The sequence below is a fragment of the Festucalex cinctus genome, chromosome 9 (genome assembly GCF_051991245.1).
Source record: "Festucalex cinctus isolate MCC-2025b chromosome 9, RoL_Fcin_1.0, whole genome shotgun sequence".
Lineage (NCBI taxonomy): Eukaryota > Metazoa > Chordata > Actinopteri > Syngnathiformes > Syngnathidae > Festucalex > Festucalex cinctus.
In genome coordinates, this window is record NC_135419.1 from 8,211,960 (window position 1) to 8,233,463 (window position 21,504).

A 21,504-nucleotide genomic window follows, 5' to 3' on the forward strand; every position below is an offset into this window, starting at 1 on the left:
TGGGTGAATGAGGAGGCATTTTAAAAGTATCTGAAAGGTAGAAAAGTGCTATTCGCTATATGGTTCTTGAGGACACTGTATTTTTTTTCTTAATGGCAAAACTAAAAATCACTGCTGACTTTTTGCCTACATCCAACGTGCCATTTCAGATTGATTGATAGTAATAGCATCTAATGCAATAAGATGAGCCTGTCAGCTTGTCACATCAGGCAAAATAACAACTTAAATGATTGGGAATTCAGGGCAAGTCGCTTCTGGTGGTCTCTTGAAAAATCTTATCTAACCGATGCTGCAAGACAGATCAAGATGGGAAAACCACAATATTTGTTTCAAGTCCTTGAAATGTTCGATAATAAGTAATGAAGATTTCTTCTGCTATGCTTTGAACGATTTTCCCGTGAAGTCTCTGTATTGTTCGTAAGTCTAAATATTTAATCTGTGGAAGTGTCTGCTCTTAGCCATTTGGTCTCCTCAGAACAATGACCTTTTCCTGTGGTATGTGGCATCCTGACATAATAGATGGAATGTTCGGTCAAGCACATGTTAACTGTCCCAGTAAACAATGTTCTCCTGTTTAATGTTGTCGTGATGTGTGGCATGCGGTTCAAGTGAAGACAAGTGACAACCCTTTGACAAGTTGTTTTGGCAGTTTTTCGTCTGACTAACATATGAGGGGAATTGAAAGTCGCTGGCAGCTCAGCATGTTCACTACATCTCAGAGCAGAGCTTTTTTATTTTATTTTTATTTTTATTTTCTTTCCTCACCTTTGCAGACCTTAACTATATACTGAATGCAGCAAGTTTTCTGTATTCACCAGAATGCGCATGAGCGGTCATCCACCTCCTCCAACTCTAAAATAAACTCAGACTCTGACCTCTGGAGTCTCACTTCTTCTTCTGTTTGCTCCCTGTTTTATCAGCGATCAGCAGAAGTCGCTCAGACATTGATTTGTGAGACACTTTAGCTTCGGACCCCTTTTTCAGCTCTCAACCCAAATTTAAAGCTTTATCTCTACAGTGGTGTAACAGTGGCTCAAATTTGTGCTGGACAGGAAATGAAAGTAAATAAAACTTCAGTCCAACTAGAGCAAAGTTTGCGGCATGAGGCAGCAAGAGGTTAAATGAGGATACCAGTGCTAAAACAAGCAATTTTAGACTCAGTGACAGGCTGACATGGGGTCTGGCCCTAGTTTTTCATTTAAACTTCCATAGATAGTTTATCTATGTCAGAGCAAGAACCATAGAGAAGTCATTTATTAAAGCAACATGCCTGAAGTAAAAGTTGACTTCTGTACACATTTCTGTGTCAACACTCTATAATAGTCCCCAGACTCATTTCTATGGACCAAGAACTACAGTATTATTATATTACTTTGATATAAACATTGCATGTTTTTTGTCTTAAAGAGGAAGTCAACTAAAAAAAAGAAAAAAAATCAATAATATGCTCCAAAATCTAGGTTGAATTCTCCTTTACTATTTGTATTTTTGGAACAAACAACATCAAATGATCAAGACTTCCAATACAGTATATATATATATATGTATGTATATATATATTTGGTTTTTTTTTAAATCAGCCATTTTCTTCATTTAAGTTTTAATCTACAGATTATTATATGCTTTTTCCCTTCTTTTTTTATGTTTGTGTAATGTTTTTTTTTTTTTTATGTTATTTTGCCTGAAGGGAAGTCAAAGATTCATCTAAGTCCTGACTGCTAGTTCTCCTTCCTGATTGCAAAGAAAGGGAAGTTGAAAATGCACGACACATTATGCCAATGTGCGGGGGAAGAGGTAGCCTCATTTCAGTGTATAGTTATACAAGAGCCTCCACATGCGTGGTATGTTTTATTTATTCCTGTCCGTCCTCAGCCAAGGTAAGTCAATATTGGTTGCTTGTTGTATAGCCCTGAGTGGGCGCGCTGTGAGGGGTTCACATTTCTGAGTTGTGATCCTGTGTCGTGCAGTTTGCGCCGAGGCCCTCAAAGTCAGTGGTCACGTCGGGCACAATGTCACGTTGCCCTGTGCCTACGACGCCCAAGCTCGCGGTCTCTTGAGCTTCTGTTGGGGGCGAGGAAAGGTCCCCACCTTAAAATGCTCAAACAGGATTGTCTACGCCAAAGATGGGGCGGTGGGCTTCATCAGCGAGTCCAGGTACCAGCTGCTGGGCCAGCTCAATGATGGAGACGTGTCCCTGACTATTCTGAATGTTCAACCGGACGACGCCGGAGTGTACGGCTGCAGGGTCGAGCTGCCAGGGTGGTTCAACGACTATAAAATCAACATAATCTTGGCCGTGGAGGAAGGTGAACATGCGGCTCTTTCTGTTTAAGTGCTATCATTTGCTGCTTCACCTCTCTTGACTCTCTCCTTTCTCCTCTGCTTAGCAAAATAGTGGACATAAAATGCCATCATGAAGATTTTCATATGGGCTAGTTTTTGCTCTCATTCTCTCTATTCTGTTTATAGCTCTGTTTATGTACCTCTTATAGCCCCTTTTTCAGACAAAAGAGCATTTTTTTTTTTTTAAATGTGAAATTGGTATTATATATTTTAAGGGCATACAAATTTTCTTTTCTTTTCTTTTCTTTTCTTTTCTTTTCTTTTCTTTTCTTTTCTTTTCTTTTCTTTTCTTTTCTTTTCTTTTCTTTTCTTTTGTATTTTCTTTTTTATTCTTTATTTCAACAGCACCTTTGGAACAACTTGCTACTCAGGCCAGTCGGACAGTGACACCTTTAAGACAACAAGGTGAGCACAGTAAATCTGAATTATTTTATTTAAAGGGGAAGTCAAACATTGTTTTTGACAATAATAAATTCTATGCAGCCCCAATATTCTAAACACGGCATTCTGATTAATAATGCGTTTGTAGAATATGATTTAAGCAGTGAAAAACACCCATTTTAATCGATTTCAGAGGGCAGCCATTTTGCCACTTGCTGTTGACTGACAATGACATCACAGTTGCTCAGGTCTCTGGTAACAGCCAATCACAGCGCAGCTTCAGAAAACAGTTGTGCTGTGATTGGTTGTTGCCTGATCCCTGAGCAACATTGATGTCATCTTCAGTCGACAGCACGTGGCAAAATGGATAAAACCAGCTCGATTTTGCTTCATAACTCTTTCCACAAATGTAATATTAATCAGAATGTCATGTTTAGACTCATGAGGTTACCTATAACATATTATTGTCAAGAAATGTTTGAGGTTGACTTCCACTTTAACTAGGCTTTTATCATATTCCTTTCAAGATATTTCAGTGGTTTCTGTATTTGAACATGCAGACGGAGATGATACAACATTATACAGGAAAGGCAGAGCTGAGGTATGATTCTTTTGTTTTGTGCTTGTGAGGAACAACCAGGCAACATCAACCTTGAGAACCTTGAGAATGTTGATTGTAATTTAAAGGGCGCAAATCAGTTTTTCTGGTTTTCAATGTGAGATGTTATTGTATGTATGTACTGAAATGAATTCCTTTTGAATGTTCCTTTTCCTCCAGTGATGAGGTTGACTTTCATTGCAGGATGCGTTCATAGCGTTCAGGAAAGTGGGCAACATTTGCAGAGTAGCAACAATTGTCTCCCTTACTGTGCTCATAATCACAATCATAATGGCCTGTAAGTATCATGTGAATTCTATCTTGTACTGTCTTGTAGATGAAGGTCTGAGCTGACAAATTCATGTGTTCATTTTCTACAGCAAAGAAACAAACTCGGCCACTTCAACGCCTGAATACATCAACGATGGAGAATGTGTATGAAATGATTTAAATTCACTCGCTTTTACTCTTCTGTGTCTTTTCTTTCTTTTTTTTGTATTATTTAATACAAAGAGTACAGACATCATTCTAATCTCAGACAGATGAGCATACAATGCGTGTCATAAAACTTGCAGTTCCTGGCTGAGCAGAACATCACCATGTTGGAACAACCTTCCTACTCACTTGACCTGGCTTGGTGTGATTTTATTTTATTTTTTTTTAACTCTTTTCTAAGCTCAAGAGAGTTAATTTGTTTTGAAGATTTAACTGTGGTGCTAAGGAAGATCCTTTCAAAGTATTAAGGTAAAGTGCATTAAGACTCCAAGAGGGATTATTCTGATGAAACCCATTTGAAACCTGTACATACTCTTTTTTTTTTTTTTTTTTTTTTTTTGATAATCCCATGTACAGTAATTATGTGTACCGTATTAAATTGCCTTTATAAAATGGTTTGTGTTTATTTGCTGACATTGTCATTTGCACCATAAACAAGGCATACAGTCTGGTTATGTTTATGTATGGTAGAAGTTTCATGCTGAAATAATAAACTGATTTTGTTCCTTTAGTTTTACATGTTTCTGTTATGCACTGTATACTGTATATAATCTGTCATTGACTGTATATTGTAAGCAATCGATGCCTCGTCATTCATGAGTCATTTGGAGAATAAAGTTAGATGAGATATATTTTCATTTCATATTCCCATAAATCCTGCTGTTGACTAATGCAGATCACTTCCCATTTATAGCAAACATGATGTAGAGGTGTCGTGTGTGGGTTGAGATAAAACAGACAATAAACCACACCTCTTCTATTCTATCACGTCACACCTATTCTCATTTAGTGTAAATCGGTTTCCGTAAAGCGCTTGTTTCATTCAGTTGATCTTGCAGCCCTTTCCTATAAATCCCGCTCAAGATTTTATCGCCACAATGACTGGTCGTGTAGTCATGCGTGAGCATTGTGCTGTTGTATCTGTTTTTTGGAAGCAGTCAAAGAGGAAGTAAGTGCTATGTTGGGTTACTAAAGTTTCAGCCAAGTAAAATTCAGACTCAGCTGTTTGCCCCTGAACAACACAGACTGTCTATTTACATCTGTGTCTGTCACTTTCAGGATAGATTCCCGTTTCTGATACAAGCATGGGTTCAGTTGCCAGTCTGTGATGGTGTGAATATTGTCTGTCTCGCCACGTGTTTCAATGTTAACTATAACCTCAAGTAATCCTGTTGGAGTGGAAGTTTAAGAAATTTCGCCGTGTTCCTCTCTGTCTGGTATTCTATTATCACTCCGCTAGCAACAATGCGTCTGCGGTTAGCTCGCGCTAGTTGCTTGAGGCAGATGCTAATGCTAACTGCCTGTTCATGTTGTCTATACTGTATAACTTTGCCAAATGTGAATTAGGCAGACAACTTCTTATAGCCAACAGGCTGTATTGGAATTTTCTCCTTGCACACACTTTTCTTTTAAATTGTGTTTCTTATTCTTCTTAAAAGTGTATGCTGTGTTTTGTCTAGTTAGGGTTTAACATCATTCCCATGAAACCATAACCTTGAATAGAGTAGGCAGTTTAAAAGAATTAGGGATGAGCGAGTATGAGGTCGTAACTTATTTCTAGGTGTCAATACTCACAACGCCCTCTTCCAGCCATTTTGCAATAAAAAATTAGAAATTAGTAATTAGAAGAACACAAAATATCATTAATTTGTTGCACTTTTAAGGGAAAATGCTATATTGGGATATTTGGCTTTTACTATAAAATGATCTGTAATTTTTTTGGGGGGAAATTTTATGTATTAAAAGTACTTGGTATCAGTATCGGTGAATACTCAAGATTTGGGTACTTGTACTGGTATCGGCCTAAAAAAAAGGTCGTATCGAACATCCCTATTATAAAAATTGGACAGAAAGATGATTCCTGTTTTTTATTTCAACCTCTCCCTTTTTGTCTTTATACTATAAAAGGGGTGCTGTTGAAAGTGTGATCCAAACATGTAAACATCTGGAACATCATGTTCTTCATGTGTTTGTGTAATTTCTTGTCCAAATGAAGTCAAACATTCTTCTTCCAAAATAGACTTTCAGTTTCCAGACGGTGTCAAATGGCCTTTTCCAGATGGATGAGTGCCCACGGAGCAGCCAATGCATTACTGAAATTTGTAACTCATATTTCAAGTTTGACTGATTGATTTCAGAGTTGGCGCTACCTCATTTGTTACCGCTGATGACATTCAAGCACATTAGCTCTGTTCCAGAGTTTGTTGATAAGCTCAATTCCGTCTATTCATCACAGTGAAACTGCTTGCCACTTGAAGGAGAAGGAACCAAAAGCGCAAAAAAAAGGAAGCGGGCCTCTTCTGCATCCCACCTTGCCCTGCAGAACTGTTTGTGTGAGCACATCGGGGTCACCGTCATGTGACTTGGAAACTTGTCAAAGTCGCAACCTCTCTGTGGTCCAGTTTGATGCCCAGCAGCAGGTGAATGAAGTTCCTCACTGAGCTGATGTTACCATGATTTATTTAGTCAGTTTGTGTTGCATCATCTGCCTTCTTCTAGGTAAGAGATATGATGAGTATTGGTGTGTGTTTACAATGTTTTACTTTCTTTTTGCCTTTCCAGAGTGCAGCTTTGCAGCAAGCCTGGAGGTTAAAGTCGGAACAGACGTTACTTTGACGTGCAAGTACGATGCTCGCTACTATGGCAAGCTGTCAGTGTGCTGGGGTCGAGGGCCTATCCCTAGCAGAGGCTGTTCCAACGAAGTTATTCAGACGGACGGAACATCGGTCATCAGCAGGCGATCCGAGCGCTACCTGCTCATGGGTAACATCGCGGAGGGCGACGTGACGCTGACCATCAGACAGGTTGCGGAGAGCGACTCGGGTGTTTATGGCTGCCGTGTGGAAATCCCAGGCTGGTTTAACGACCGCAAACATCAGATCACTCTGACGGTGGTACCAGGTGAGACCCAAAATACTGCATGTGAGCTGTCAAAAGTACTAAGGAAGACGTACTACAGTTACTTGTGTAAAAGAAGTCTCTGGTAGAAACAGAGGTACTGATTCAAGTCAAGTCACATTTACAAAAAGGTCTCACACAATTCACAAAAAATCCCTGGTCTAAACATCACAGCCAGTCAAGGTACTTCAAAATGTAAAAAAAAAAGTTTCAAATGTTTTTTTTCCAACTATACAGTACCTTAATAAAAAACAAAAACAAAAACAACAACAACAACAACAACAACAACAACATCATACTGATTTACTAAACTAAAATGTAAAAAAAAAAAAAAAAGTACTGGCTCTAAAATGTATTTCAGTACAAAATGTAAAAATGTTTAAAATGTCTTTTGTCCAATTATAAAGTACCTCTTTCAATAACTTATACCGTACAGAATTTAATGATGATGATAATAATAATAATAATAATAATAATAATGATAATAATAAAATTAATAATAATAATAATAATAATAATAATAATAATTATTATTATTATTATTATTATGCCACTTAATAATAATAGTAATAATAATAATAATAACAACAATAATAATAATAATAATTATTATTATTATTACTATTATTATTATTATTATTATTATTATTATTATTATTATTGGCTGCACCATTAAAACATGTTCCAGTAGCTTTGCTAAAATTGCGAACCGGTGAATACAAAAAAAATAAAATAAAAAATGTGCAAAATCTATTCTTCAGATTAGGCAGAGAATTTTTGAATGCCAAAAGCTGGCATTTTTTTTTAGACTAGTGCACACATTTGAGACAAATCATTCTTGTAGGTGACAACATGATCCAATTCTCTTGATTCAGGCTGTGGATGGAGAATAACTAGCTTCTCTTAAACTGCTGAGTCATCATCGTTGGTTTACGTTTCTCTATGTCTCGCCTGTTTTTTTCTGCCTCATCAGTCCTCATCTCAAAGGCCATTGGTTTTACGGCTCTATTTTGAAATTATGCAATTAAGAAAATAACCCGTTTTGTAGTAGAAAGTGCAGATATTAGTTTTCAAATGTAGGGAGTAAAAACAATATGCCAGGGAATTAAATGCTCAAGTAAAAATGCCAAAAAAAAAGTCTACTTAAGCACAATAAAAAAAGATTTATAATCTTCCTTTTCTTCCCACCACTGGCTTTTTAACCAATCCTTAATTAGCATCTTTGTAAAAGGAAGTGTGTGCCCCATTGATCTCAACAATCGATTTTAGGCTCTATCTTCATTGTGATTGCGTAATTAATAGCAATTCTGCCCCTTTAGCACAACCTGATGCTCTAAAGGTGGAGATGCGGGAGGTGAGGGACAGAACTGTCACCATTCGCTGGGCTCATGTGTTTGATGGTGGAAGGCCCATCAAGTCTTACAGGATTGATCTCAAGAGCAAAGAAGGTATGCCAAATCTCGGATCCAGAAATGTCATATCTCATTTCACAACTGAGTTTTAATTTTTTATTTTATTTTTTTTGTCCTGCCACACAGATCTATGGGATGCTGCAGTGACAACTCACATGTCAAACCCAAACCTGACTCAGGTCACTCTGGTGGACTTGAGGCCGGCTAAGTTTTATAACCTTCGCATGTTTGCAGTCAACAGTCAGGGAATGAGTGACGCCAGTAATGTTCTTACAGTCGCCACAGAAGAAGCACGTAAGGAAAAATGTTATAAAGTAGCATTTTTGGTTTATGCAACTTTTATGCAATTTTCTTCCATTTTATATGAATGCTCAGCACCAGACGGCCCACCCGTGGACATGCGTCTCCAAGCGTTCTCATCTACAAGCATCAGAGTGTCTTGGAAGGTAAAGTTCACCTTTGACAGTTTATTCAAGATCACTTAAATGCCAAAATCTATCAACAAAAATAGGTGGTTTTATGTTTAAAAAAAAAAAAAAGTCAACAGTTACATAGTTACATATGATATGATGCAGTCTTTGTAATTTAGTATATATATATATATATATATATATATATATATATATTTATTTATTTATTTATTTTAGTTTTTCTTTTTCAATGTATTACTTTATTGTATTCTTTGATCATTTCTACACTTTTTGTTGATAAGGTAAAGGTTAAAACAAGTCTTATACAATATAATCATACACTGGTAGGTTATAAAATCACCGATTGGTTAAACTTTCCTCCTAATTTTCCCTTATTTTCTTAACAGGTAAGTTATATTTAAAAAAAAAAAAAAAAAAAAAAAAAAAAAAAAAAGCTAATTATGTATTGGTCATGTTTTTTGTTTTGTTTTGTTTTTGTTTTTTTTCTATATATTATTATTGCATATTACAAAGTTCCATAATTGAAATGCAGCAACAGTGCAACACAATACAATATCAAAATAACAAAATAATATTTAGTTGCACTGTTAGTTAAGATAACAAACGTTTAAGCAGTGTGGCAACAGTCTGTGGAATATTTCCATGGACCTGATCTTTATGGTCATTAGAGACCCGCAATAAAGTGAATTCATAGAATTGCTTCTAAATTATACATGTTTGAAGATAATTGCTGAAAACATGTACTGTACAGAACTATGCAACACTCAATTGTGGAGAAATATGACATTGTTTTTCACCATTTCAATTTACATGTTGCTAATGATAATGACTGTGTTACCTTACCAATAGCCTCCTAGGGCCGACCTGAGGAACGGTGTGATACGAAGTTACAACATCAGATACAGAGAGTACGACCCTGTTGGCAGACATTTCAAGTGGTGGCAGCGGCAAACTGTCTTGGCCACAGGGCCACAAGAGAGCCTCATCCTGAATGGACTGAAGCCTTCCACCCAGTACGGCGTGCTCATACAGGCCAACAACAACGCAGGAATAGGACCTGCTTCGACTGCACCCCTCTGCTCTACTTTGGCTGAGAGTCAGTTATTAGAGTTTTTATTCAAATCTTAAATGTACAGTCTATGCAAAAGTCTAAAGACTTTTTTACAATTATTTATTTATGCAATTTCATGAGTTTGGTGCATCTCAATAAATAAAAATATAAAAACTCATAGACTTACCACATGCATCTCATTCACCTTTTCTACGTGCACTTTTTATATATGCCACGCAGGCTTCTGATGCACCCAATGCAGGAACTGGGAATGAGAGGGCAAACACTGATTGAATTCTGAGGCTGGCTGTAAATCATGCAGCAAAGAGTTTTCATGAGACGTGAATGTCATTGAATAAAAACTGGACATTTTGATGATATTCAAATTTATTGAGATGCACCTGTAGAATTATTATTATTATAATTATTATTATTATTCTTTAATGGAATAAAGCAGACATATTAACAGGGGAAAGTACATACTGTGGTAATGTTTCACTTCCTTTGTTAGCCTATTCATAATAAGCCAAGCTCCACAGATAATAAAACATAGCAAACAGACAGATAAGAAAGCAACAACTGCACAACAATGTAAAATAACCTCTCGTCTCTCTAAGACCAAGATGAAAGTGAAGATATGTCATTGCTAACTTGTACCCTGCTAAATATATGGACTTTTGTACAGTACTGTATGAGTTATACATTCCCTCACTTTTGCAATATACCAATAATTGATTCACTTTATGTTGTTGTTGTTGTTGTTGTTGTTTTAGTTCTCCAAACTTCCACCCAGGCAACAGTCAACACGCTCTTCACCGTTATATGGCCAACGCCAGACACCACAAAGTTCATTTCAGGTACTATATGACACACTCAGTTAAGATGAAAACAAACAAATCATTGAAAATGAAAAATAATAAATAACATTTTTTTTTTCCAATGTGAAAAGAAGCAGATGGGTATAGTATACTTTTCTATTACTAATGTAATGATTATGATGTGACCACAATAACTCAATAATAATAATAATAATAATAATAATAATAATAATAATAATAATAATAATAATAATAATAATGAATTATTCTATTGTGTTACAATAATTTTCTATGGTTCAACTTTTCAATTAATTCCAAACATGCCTGCAGTTAATTAGTCTTTCTTGTGAAAATCTGTATGGCTCCTCCTCTTTTGTGTTCACAGACGTCACAACTCCAGCAGAAAATGTGGCTTTTGCCAGCACAACATGGCAACAAAGCTCTGCAGGTTCAGCGTTTGCCTCTATGGCAGGAAATAGAATTTTTGATCATCCAGAATAATTTGATTCAAGCTGAAAATATGTTTTGGCCACCTGTGTCTTTCTCAGTGCTCCCAGATCCCCCTGTTGTTGAGTTGAAGGAGGTTACAGACAACACAGTTTCTCTCTCTTGGACTCCTGGGTATGAAGGAGACGGCCCCATTTCCGGTTATTTCCTTGAGTATAAAGCATTGAATGGTACGATACAGCGAAATCAGTAACATCACCCAAACAGTATTGACTTTTTTGGTCCATTCAGTGCAAAACTGACTTCTGTTCCAACAACCACAGGTTCGTGGGATTTTAAAAAGACAGTGGTGGACTTCAGCCCAAACCAGACAGAGGCCACCATCATAGAGATAAATCCGTCCACGTACAACATCCGCATGTTTGCCAAGAGCAGGCTGGGTATTAGTAAACCCAGCAACATTGTTACCTTCACAACTGGAGATACAGGTGACAGGGTGACATTTTGCTAACAATATACCCATGGTACATAACAGTTTCTCTCTTACATGGAAAACTACTTATTTCTTCTTGGTTATAGTGACAGATGAAAAAATAAATAAATAAATAAATAAATGTGGGAACAAAAATTAATATTAAAGGAAAAATATTCTGAGGAAAGTGTTGTAATGGTAGTTTAGTTTTATTTATACCTTATCAAAAAATATCAACGGAAAAAGAATTATTAAATCTATTTTAGTACAGTCAGAATTTTATCTAGTGAAGATATAGACATATTTTTAAAAAATTGACGTGACTTAATTTAATAGCAATATACAACTTCAATCCCATAATATGCTCTGTAAATTTCTTTGTGACTTGCAGGTCAGCAGCAGGGTGCTTTCTCAACAACCACAACCATAAATTCTCATGCAGCAGTAAGTAAGATACAACATGCTTCGTGCTTTTCCCTGTGTGGTTTTAATAGTGTCAAAATCTGTTTGTTGTGGCCGTTGTCCTTAAAAAAAACGTCAAATAAAATGAACAGCTAACCTGGATTGTATTGCAGTGCCCCCTAGAGGACAAAAATGATTGAATGCCATGTTTATTTATTTTTTTTAACCATGGCCGCTTGTCTTGTAGACGAGCTCTGAGGAGGGTGGAAGTGGCCACCTTGCTGCCATCGTTGTTCCACTTGTGCTGGTGTTGTTGTTGTTGATTGTTGCCATAGTGACGACATGGCACCTGAGACGTGAGTATGCTAATTGAGGGAGAGATGCTTCACATCAATCGAACTCCTTTTGAAAAACTGTCCCCCGTGTGTGCCCTCGCAGGGATGAAAGGGAAAAAAGGCAACATTAGCCTGTGAGTGTCTGCATCCTTGTCACTAAATTCATTCCCAAAGGGCATGTTTGACTGGATCAAATGTTTTCTCCTCCCCAGGTGGCTGAGCCGTGGAGCAATACTTTACAGAGGCTCAGAGTCTATGCAGGAGCTGTGAGGCACGCTTGTTTAAAAATATGTCATCATGAGAAAGAAAAAAAAAAACTTGAAAAACTGCAATAATGAGCCATACTGTCATCATTACGTACTAGTGTAGCCTATATTCATGCAGGATAGTCATCAGTATTTTACTGTGTCATCAATAAAAATATTTTAGACGCATTTTACATTTTATCACTGAGGTCAAAATATTTTATAATAAATGCTCTCGATTAATAATATGGATATAATTATTGTCACGGTTCTGCCTGTTACTGAGATGAACTGCCATCTTGTTGTGACAGTTAAGCGCCAGCAGAGGGCGTTAACACCCCACAATCGAGTGCGTTGCAACTTAGCCAACACCAGTGTACAGTAGCATCCTCACGAGGAGCCACTGAAGCCAAACTCGATTTTCATCCATCTGTCTAATAAATCTCTAAATTGGAGGAGGGAATTTGATATTTGGGAAATTTGGGAAAGCAGCCTGCCAGGATGTCACCCAACAATGAGGGAGAATGCGGGAGTGATGGCAAGTACCGGTTTTCCAGATCTTACCACATGGAACAATATTTGTACATGGCTATATATGGAAGAAAAGATGCGTGGGTTAAAAAAAAAAAAAAAGAGTTGCTCCTATTATTCCTCCAGTAGTACAGCACACAGGATGATGATAATGTGATTTAAATCTTATTTACATGGCAATGTCCGTCACAAACTCCAAATCTACAAGCCAGCATATAACTGTAGTGTGATTGTGGCCTGTAGAATCACATGGCCCACCACATTCTTCTCATCTTTCGGCCGCTGTCCTGCCTTTGCTTAAACCTTGCACAAACAGCAGACTTTGTAGTCTTTTTGCACTACGTCCATAACGCTGTTCTTTCATTTGTTTCTTCAAACATTGTTAATTGCTCTGCGTGGCTCTTGATTAAGGGGAAGAAAAAAAGTCTGTGATGGTTGTGGGTGGCAATGGTTACATGACTTTGATGAGGTTTCTTTGATTGGCCACGCATATAAAAAATAATATTTACCTACAACCTCCAGCACACTGGCTCTAGTATACCACACAAGAAACCAACATGGTGGTCATTTCAAGAAGCTGTTTAATTCAAATGACAGTATGCATAAGTCTTAGGTCACCATGAGATTAGTTTTTTTTTTTTTTTTTTTTTGCAAACGTTTTTAAAATGATCCAAAAGTATCCAAATCCTTTATTTTTGTTGTAGACTGAAAACATTTGACGTAAAAAAATGTCTATAAGACAAAAGATCAACTCCTCAACTTTTATTTCCATGTTTTGGCTTCTAGGACGGATATACAACTTAGAATATAGCATTATTTGCAAGTTAGGTGAGTGCTAATAATCAAACAGATAATTAAAATAGGAACAGGAATACCACATGCCGTCATTTTTGTTTTTGGGGGTTACTCTATTTAGTATCTTCTTCAGCAGGTAAAATACGTGCTCTATAAGTCTGGAGATTGACAACCAGTGTAAAACTTTCCATTTATTTGGCTCAAGGTTATTTTCGTTAACTAAAAATAACGAAAAAACTAAAATTAAAATAAAACAAAAAATGAAAAAACGAACAAAAAACAAAACGAAATAAAATAAAAACGAAAATGCTTTTTCAAAAACAAAAACCAACTGAATCTACATTTAATGTTTACAAAACTAAGTATAATTATAGCAAAAATGTCTACGTTTTAGTCTTTGGTAAATTAATGCATGAGCCTTTTGGGATGATTTTAAATGGGATTTTAAGTCAATTTATTTTGGTATTAACCGGAAAAAGGATGTTTAAAAGTGTGTCACACAGAAGTGACGTCATCTAGCAGTAGCCAGTGGAAAAGCACCTTCAGATGACGTCATCGCTCCCACGGTGTTTTTTTTTAATTTATTTTTTTTAAATATTGCGCACATTAAAAAAATAAAATAAAAATAAAAATAAAGACTAAAACTAATACTGAAGCTAACTAAAACTAAACAAAACTAAGCGTTTATTAAATAACTGAAAATAATGAAAAATGAACAGAACCACCCTGAAAACTAATTAAAACTAAATACATTGTAAAAAACAATACTCAAAAAGAAATTAAAACTAACTCAAATGAAAAATTCCAAAACTATAATAACCCTGCTTTAGCTTTACCAGATGGTTCAACTTACTGCAGTTCAAAATTCATGGTGCAACCTCTTGACAGTAGCCTTTAACAATGTTACCATAGTCCATCTGCAACAGCCCAGATGGGATTTTTGGGAAGGGGGTCGTGTCGTGTATGTATGGTCCTAACAATGGCAGTATTAGCCACCAGCCTAATGTTAATACTGCAATAAATCATGCACCAACGTTCAGGCCACATCAAGGCAGCAGCACTCAGGAAGTGCCGACTGAACGGTACCACACACACCAAAGGCTGAGCTCCACAGGAGGGGCCGGTCTGCAGACCACGTTGCCACGATGAATGCGAGAAGCTGCCAGATGTTGGCCCGTCATTGAGCAGATGACAGCATCAGAGCTGAAAATAAATAGGAGGTGAGGTGGAACAAAAATGAGACGAGACACGGATGCAGTTTGTCAAAGCGTGAGCAGCCATTGGCTCATTTGGTGATGAAAGAAGCACTAATTGATTCAAGTCTTGCCAAGCACCCCCCCACTGACTGAGACAGCTCAAAGGGAACATTTCATCCTATTAGAGCCATAGCTTGTCAACGTGCAAGTGAGAGTAAGTCACAGCAAGAGCAGAGTAACAGAGTAAAATCTCTGAGGAAAAAAAAACTTTAGACGAGAGTGGTGGAAAAAGCAGTCTAGAAATCACCTGCAAGGATGTCATTTGTGACAAGATCTGACATTGCATTTGTGTGTGTGATGTGATCTGATTACCCAACCTGAGTGAGATGGAAGGCAGCGCTCATGTTTGAAGGTCAGACATACAGTAACAGTTACCATGGAGACACCAAGTAGACCAAGTAAACCAAGTGCAGTGTTGTCACTTTGCTGAGGCATCTGCATCAACCCGTCTGTGGTGCATAGATGGGAAATTTGTCTGGTCTCAAATGCTTAGCAAACGCACAGTATTGCTATTTTCTAGATGATTATTTTCATTTGTGGAGAAAAAAAAAATCATGAATAAGATACACTTGACTCCTCATAATGGGAGCTGCACTTTCAGAAGCTAAAAGCATTATGATTATGAGTTCATCCTTCAAATGCTCGCCGACTCCACTGAAAGAACGATTCTCATATTCCATGAAACAATGACAAATGGCCCAACCAATTAATCAGCCCACCGATCAAATCGGACTGCCAATTAAATCAGCTGATTATGGCCTTTCAAACACTGCTCAAAACCATTGGCCAAACGGACGATGTTTTGTTATTTACGCTAACCATTTACAGCAATTGCATGCAAGTGGCAATGGTCTAATTATAAATAAATATATATTACAATATCCAATCTCTAAAAACTAATTAAAATTGTTTGATTAGGTCATGCTATGGACCTCATTCAGCACTAAGCAATTCCTAATCTTAATAAGAAATGTTTCGGTTAGCACTCTAAAATTGTGCAAGAAATTGATTTGGATGGTACTATTTTACACACAACCAAAAGTCATGGCTTGTTTAAAAAAAATAAAATAAAAGCATAGTGCAACATGAATCAAACAATGTCTTAAATATGGCACACATTCAGCTACTGGTAACACAAACACATGTATGAGAAGAATTAAAGGCGCAGTCTGCCGGTTTCACTCAGGAAAATGCACTTTTTAAATACAGGATTTAAACAAACAAACAACTTCTCAATTTACGGATCTGGGCTTTTCTTCACGTGTGGGGGTGATTTTGTCCTAACACAGGCTGGGGTGTGTAGGGGTTTAGGACAAAATCACCACCAAAGATTAACATAAACCCAGATGTGTAGACTGAGAGAAAGTTAAAGTGTGTACATCCTGTATTTAAAAAGTGCATTTTCCTGAGTGAAACCGGCATACTGGGCCTTTAATGTCTTGCTGAAATTTGTCGAAAACTTCTTTTTTTTTTAAGATATATTTTGGCCTAATTCACATTGCTTATTTAAACACTTGAACTTGTTTTTGTATGCTGAATGTTTCTGCTTGTTCAAGCTATTCCAGAAAGCGCCGATGAATGCAGAATGCAATATGTAGATTGACAACTTTAACCACATTTATTGCATGTTATTGTTGAGCGCATCTTGAGTCGAGTGACAAATTTGAACCTTCCTAGAGAAGTTTCCATAGAAACGCGCTGGAGTTCATGTTGATGTAGTGAGTTTATCAAATACTGGAGAGAAAAATCATTTGGCAACCCGTCATTGGGGACAGAAATAACTATAATGGGCATGCTTGTTGCATCTCTTCGCACTCTCATAATCCTCCGTGCTCGCAGATATTTCCATAAACGTTTGAACCTCCTGAACCACACAGCTCGTACGATTCATATCACATATCACCTCTCATTCACAGAGCATTAAGTGTCAGCGCTTTGAACACAGGCATGGCTCCTAATCTCTTTAAATTTGTTTGCATCCTCCCCGCTAACACTATTGCTTTTTATACACCTGCCCAGAGGCGAGTTCCGCTAAGGAAACATCGTCAAACTGGAAGATCTCCATCAGCTTGGCAGCCGAACACAGTGGAAGTCTTGGATCAGTTCAGGGGATTGGAGCAGCTGAGCTCTGCCATAGAAGACACGTGACTGGCACTTTTGAATAAGAAGAGTGTTTAAGGATGGAAGGAGCTGGGGGATAAAGAGCGAGAGAGGGGTAATCACATCAAGGGATTAGTGGCTGTTATTAATGGCGGCCAGGGAATCTGCTTCGTAACATTCTCAAGCACATCATATCTATCCATCTATCTATCTATCTATCTATCCATCTATCCATCTATCTATCTATCTATCTATCTATAAAAATCTACTTTTCTATCTAATTATCAAGCTAACTATCTATCTATCAAGCTAACTACCTCTCTATCAAGCTATTTATCAAGCTCACTATCTCTCTATCTATAAAGATCTATTTTTCTATCTAATTATCTATCAGGCTAACTATATCTATCAAGCTAACTTCCTCTCTATCAAGCTTACTATTTATCAAGCTCACAATCTCTCTATCTATAAAGATCTATTTTTCTTATCTTTCAAGCTATCTACTGATTAAGCTAACTATCTATATCTATCTATCTATCTATCTATCTATCTATCTATCTATCTATCTATCTATCTATCTCTGACCATGATTCAGTTATGCAGCTGTCTCCCCTCCTCTCCTGGCCCAACCTCTGGGCAACAGTTATGATTTTGGTTTGTAATATTCTCGCTACCTTCTTCATACGGGAGAATAATATTCTACTCCCCTGAGCGTTTGTGTATGAGTGTTTGTGTTGGGATGCACCCCCCTCCCCCTTGAATGATGGCCATTCAATGGTGAACAAACAAGACATTTGTCTGCATCACCTAAGGGAAGACTCAGTGGAAATATGCGTTTGCAGCTTATCCTTTGCTTCAGTTTTCATTTTGGAAGTGAGTCATATAATCCAAAGTTAGTTGCAAGGATTTGAACATGTTGGACATACACTGACTACATGAATTAACCACTAGTGGTAACACGTAATACTTGTGAGATTGACCACTGACAAACTTTACATTATCTTCCCAAAAGTAGATTTTTGGATAAAAGTACTGGATCTCAATAGAGAGTTGTGGCCAGTTGGTGTACGGTAAATCCCGGCAGACAGGAGACTCAATGACATACAGGTAACCCTGGCAAAAGTCACATTTAACGTTCCTTCATCAGTTACAACGAAGTTACCGGCACCGCACTGTGAGTAGCAGACACAGCTGCATTACAAATGTATCGTCTTACAGTAATGGAGTTTCACAGCAGTGGCAAGTGAACCAAAGACACACACTCTTATCAGATCTTCCGGGGGCTCTATGGAGATGCAGCGACCATGCCACAGGAGCATCAAGGAGACCCGGGTAAGTGTGTCGACAGAATCTACATGCGAAAGTAAAGTGTCGACACTGCTGGAAAGTTCGGAATAAGGTTGTGCATTTGATGTTTCCTCTTGTGCTTTGGAATGCCTACTGGCAAACCTGCGGCAAATCCCACAGAGCTGCACTAAAACACTAGAAACGATATCTGTATTTATTGGATACACTAAGATCAGTGATTCTCCAAGTGTGGTATGTGTTACACTAGTAGCGGGATCCTTCTAGTAATATGCAAAAGAATCACTGAATTAAATGAAGAGTTACAAAGCGAAAACTGACATTTTGACAAAAACAGAGCCACGCCTCCTAGTAGACTCACTCACAATCACAACATTGATCATTGATCAAAATGACTACTAAGTAAAACTCATCAATTAAAGATTTATTTCCAGAAACTGACAAGTATCATACGCATTTTGATATCTTTTCCATTTAAGCCATTCACGAGCGCATTTGTATTTACGTCATCAGGAGCGCATCATTCATCACATATGCCCTTAAATGTGTGTAATTCCTCGTCAACTCATTCCTATTATAGCTTTGATTGTGCTTGAAAGTGAGCGTAAAATGTGATAATTGTGTGAAACAGTCAAAGACAAATGATGTCGTGAAATGTAATATGTGCAGTGATGTGTAAGTCGCAAACAATCCCATCATGAACGCTCCCGTCTTTCACTTAAGAGAGTCTTCGTGTTAGTGTCTGGTCTGGAGATTCTCTGCAGCATCGATGAACACATGAACACAACGGACTCAATGTGATTCATCAGTCCTTTCATCAGGGTTGATTCAAGTTAATGTTAAGGTTAGTTCAAGAGACTGTTGTTTTAGTACACCCACATGTTGTTAATTTTTATTCACAGAGGCTAATACTTACCAGTGCATTTTGCATTTTTATATAGTATACTATATATTTATAGTTTTTTATTTATGTATTTATTTATTTATTTATTTATTTTTTAGTTCTATAGTTTTTCCCTGGAGTTGTTGGTTTGAATATTATAATATTATATACAGTATATAAATATAACACAATTTTCCATAAAATTATATATATATATATATATATATATATATATATATATATATATATATATATATATATATATATATATATATATATATATATATATATATATATACACACACACACATAGGGTGGCATGGTGTATGAGTGTATAGCATGTCCTGGCTTTGGCCTTCCTGGGTGGAGTTTGCATTTGAACTCCTTATTTATTTTTTAGGTACTTTTGCACTTAAACTTTTACTGTTTAAAAACAAATAAATAAATAAATAAAAATAACTTTTGCTGTTTGTTTTCAAAGCTTTAGTATATTTTTTATGTAACTGTCGTGTTCTTACATAAAATTGAGTTGAGTTGAGTTGTTTGTGGAACATATTTTAATTGGATCATTATTTATTGCAGTTGTTTCCCCTTAATTTAAATGGTGTACAGTACTTATATTCAAACTGCATAAACTGCATATTGTTGTGCAGAATGATGAGCGACTACTGGTACAAAGCCTCATTTCAAGGTATTGGTACTCTCGACAGCGACCAATTCCATTATCAACCACCCTCTTGTGGCTGATTTATGATCAGAAACTGAATTAGAAAATAGAAGAATTAAAAATTCCCATTAATTTCATGCTACCATAACGGATACAAATAATTAGCATGATAATGAATATGAAGAATTTGCAAGACTACCCAACAAAATGTTATTGTCAAGAGTTGTCAGGCATCTTTTTTGTTTTGACTGGAACATTCTGATGTGTAATACAATATTTCCAACTTGCCGGCAACATTAAAAGCAAGCTGACACCATATGGAACTGTACCGGCGGCCATTTTGATTTATTTAGTTGCTTTGGTAAATCTGTACTTTGTTGCACTTTTCTGCAAATAAGTAAATAATGATACAAGTCAAGGCTGTGATTTTAATTTGATCCTGAAAAGCCAAAGAGTGAGGATACACACACTGGCGCGCACGCAGACTCTCGCAGGGTGTCTGTCAACTGTGTGCTCATAATGACATCCTATCCCCTCGTGTTCTCTGGCATCACTGCTGAGGGAGAAAAAAAAGAGCGATCCCTCCAAACGCTCTCTAAGATTAAGGCTTTGTGTTTTACATGTGTTATCGCGGCTTCCCTTCGTTATCCCCCTCACTTTTGTCTCAGCCTCCCCCCTCTAATTAGGATCGTGTCCCTTTCATTCCTTCGTCTGCGCCTTTCTTCCACCTGTGAGAGCGATAAGAAGAGCAGTGCGTCGAGAGAAGTGGGAGAGCAAGATGAGGAAGAAGAAGAAGAAGGAAGTCACGGGTAGAGGAAAGATGAAAAGCCCGCCACACCGAGCTGGTGGCGGAGCGTTGGGGAATGCGCTGTCTGAGGAGAGGATGAAGGCGCTTGTCACATCGCATCACACACGCATACACACACGGCGGCGCGCACAACCTGTGGTGCCGCAGAGCCACAGAGCCCCGCTGAGCCCAGCTTTGAAACGAAGAAAGCACAAAGGGAATGAAAAAGAAGAAAGAAGGACAAGCAAGAAGAAGCCACTGTGTTGGATGCTTCGTTTTGACCCATATTTGTCCTGACATATTAATCAAACAGTTGCCGAGGAGCCTGATGAATCTGTTATGGCAGGGCGTTGGAGGAAATATCCAAACGGATCCCATCCGACCGCACAACTAGTTGCATGTGCTTCAATTCGGAATTGCAAATTTTCCAAAAAGACGCAATAAAAATTTGAAGGCATGGAATTTCTTTCTAGAAATGTGAAGTACTCGAACATCTCTCACCTCCTCCCGCCCCCTCCTTCCTCCCATGATGCCACCTTGCCTGCAGCCAAGTTCAGAGCTGGCTGTCCCCTGGCCCACAATGCGGCTTCCTTGGATGTGTATATGCAAGGTGGGGGCAGGTCCGCGCTGCTTCTCTGAGTGCGGTCAAGCCGTGTTTACATCTGTCTGGCCCTGGAGCCTGGAACCTGGAGATTTGCGTCGGTGCATCCTGGATAACACCCAGAAGACTGCAAAGGAACCTGGGGATCGAGTCTTACTCATGGCACGGATTTACCTATGCATGAATAGCCTACAGTTTGTTTCACAGAGCCATGTGTCCCTTTGCATAACCCTCACCAGTACTGTGGATGT

At 37.6% G+C, this 21,504-nt stretch overlaps 2 protein-coding genes across 2 annotated transcripts; both read left to right on the forward strand.

The window, feature by feature from the left end:
* The first annotated feature begins 1,679 nt into the window (after positions 1-1,679).
* On the forward strand, positions 1,680-4,328 carry LOC144025827 (hepatitis A virus cellular receptor 2 homolog). Its single transcript, XM_077532183.1, has 6 exons — positions 1,680-1,877; positions 1,968-2,306; positions 2,689-2,748; positions 3,285-3,325; positions 3,527-3,620; positions 3,703-4,328. Exons 1-6 carry the CDS (start codon positions 1,835-1,837, stop codon positions 3,771-3,773), a joined length of 648 nt encoding a protein of 215 aa, XP_077388309.1. The 5' UTR covers positions 1,680-1,834; the 3' UTR covers positions 3,774-4,328.
* Positions 4,329-6,180: 1,852 nt separating this feature from the next.
* On the forward strand, positions 6,181-12,574 carry LOC144025784 (protein sidekick-2-like). The gene is made up of 14 exons (XM_077532114.1): positions 6,181-6,316; positions 6,380-6,718; positions 8,035-8,163; positions 8,254-8,421; positions 8,503-8,573; positions 9,408-9,654; positions 10,383-10,466; positions 10,813-10,875; positions 10,976-11,104; positions 11,198-11,362; positions 11,738-11,790; positions 11,996-12,104; positions 12,187-12,217; positions 12,296-12,574. Exons 1-14 carry the CDS (start codon positions 6,271-6,273, stop codon positions 12,351-12,353), a joined length of 1,692 nt encoding a protein of 563 aa, XP_077388240.1. The 5' UTR covers positions 6,181-6,270; the 3' UTR covers positions 12,354-12,574.
* The last annotated feature ends 8,930 nt before the right edge of the window (positions 12,575-21,504 follow it).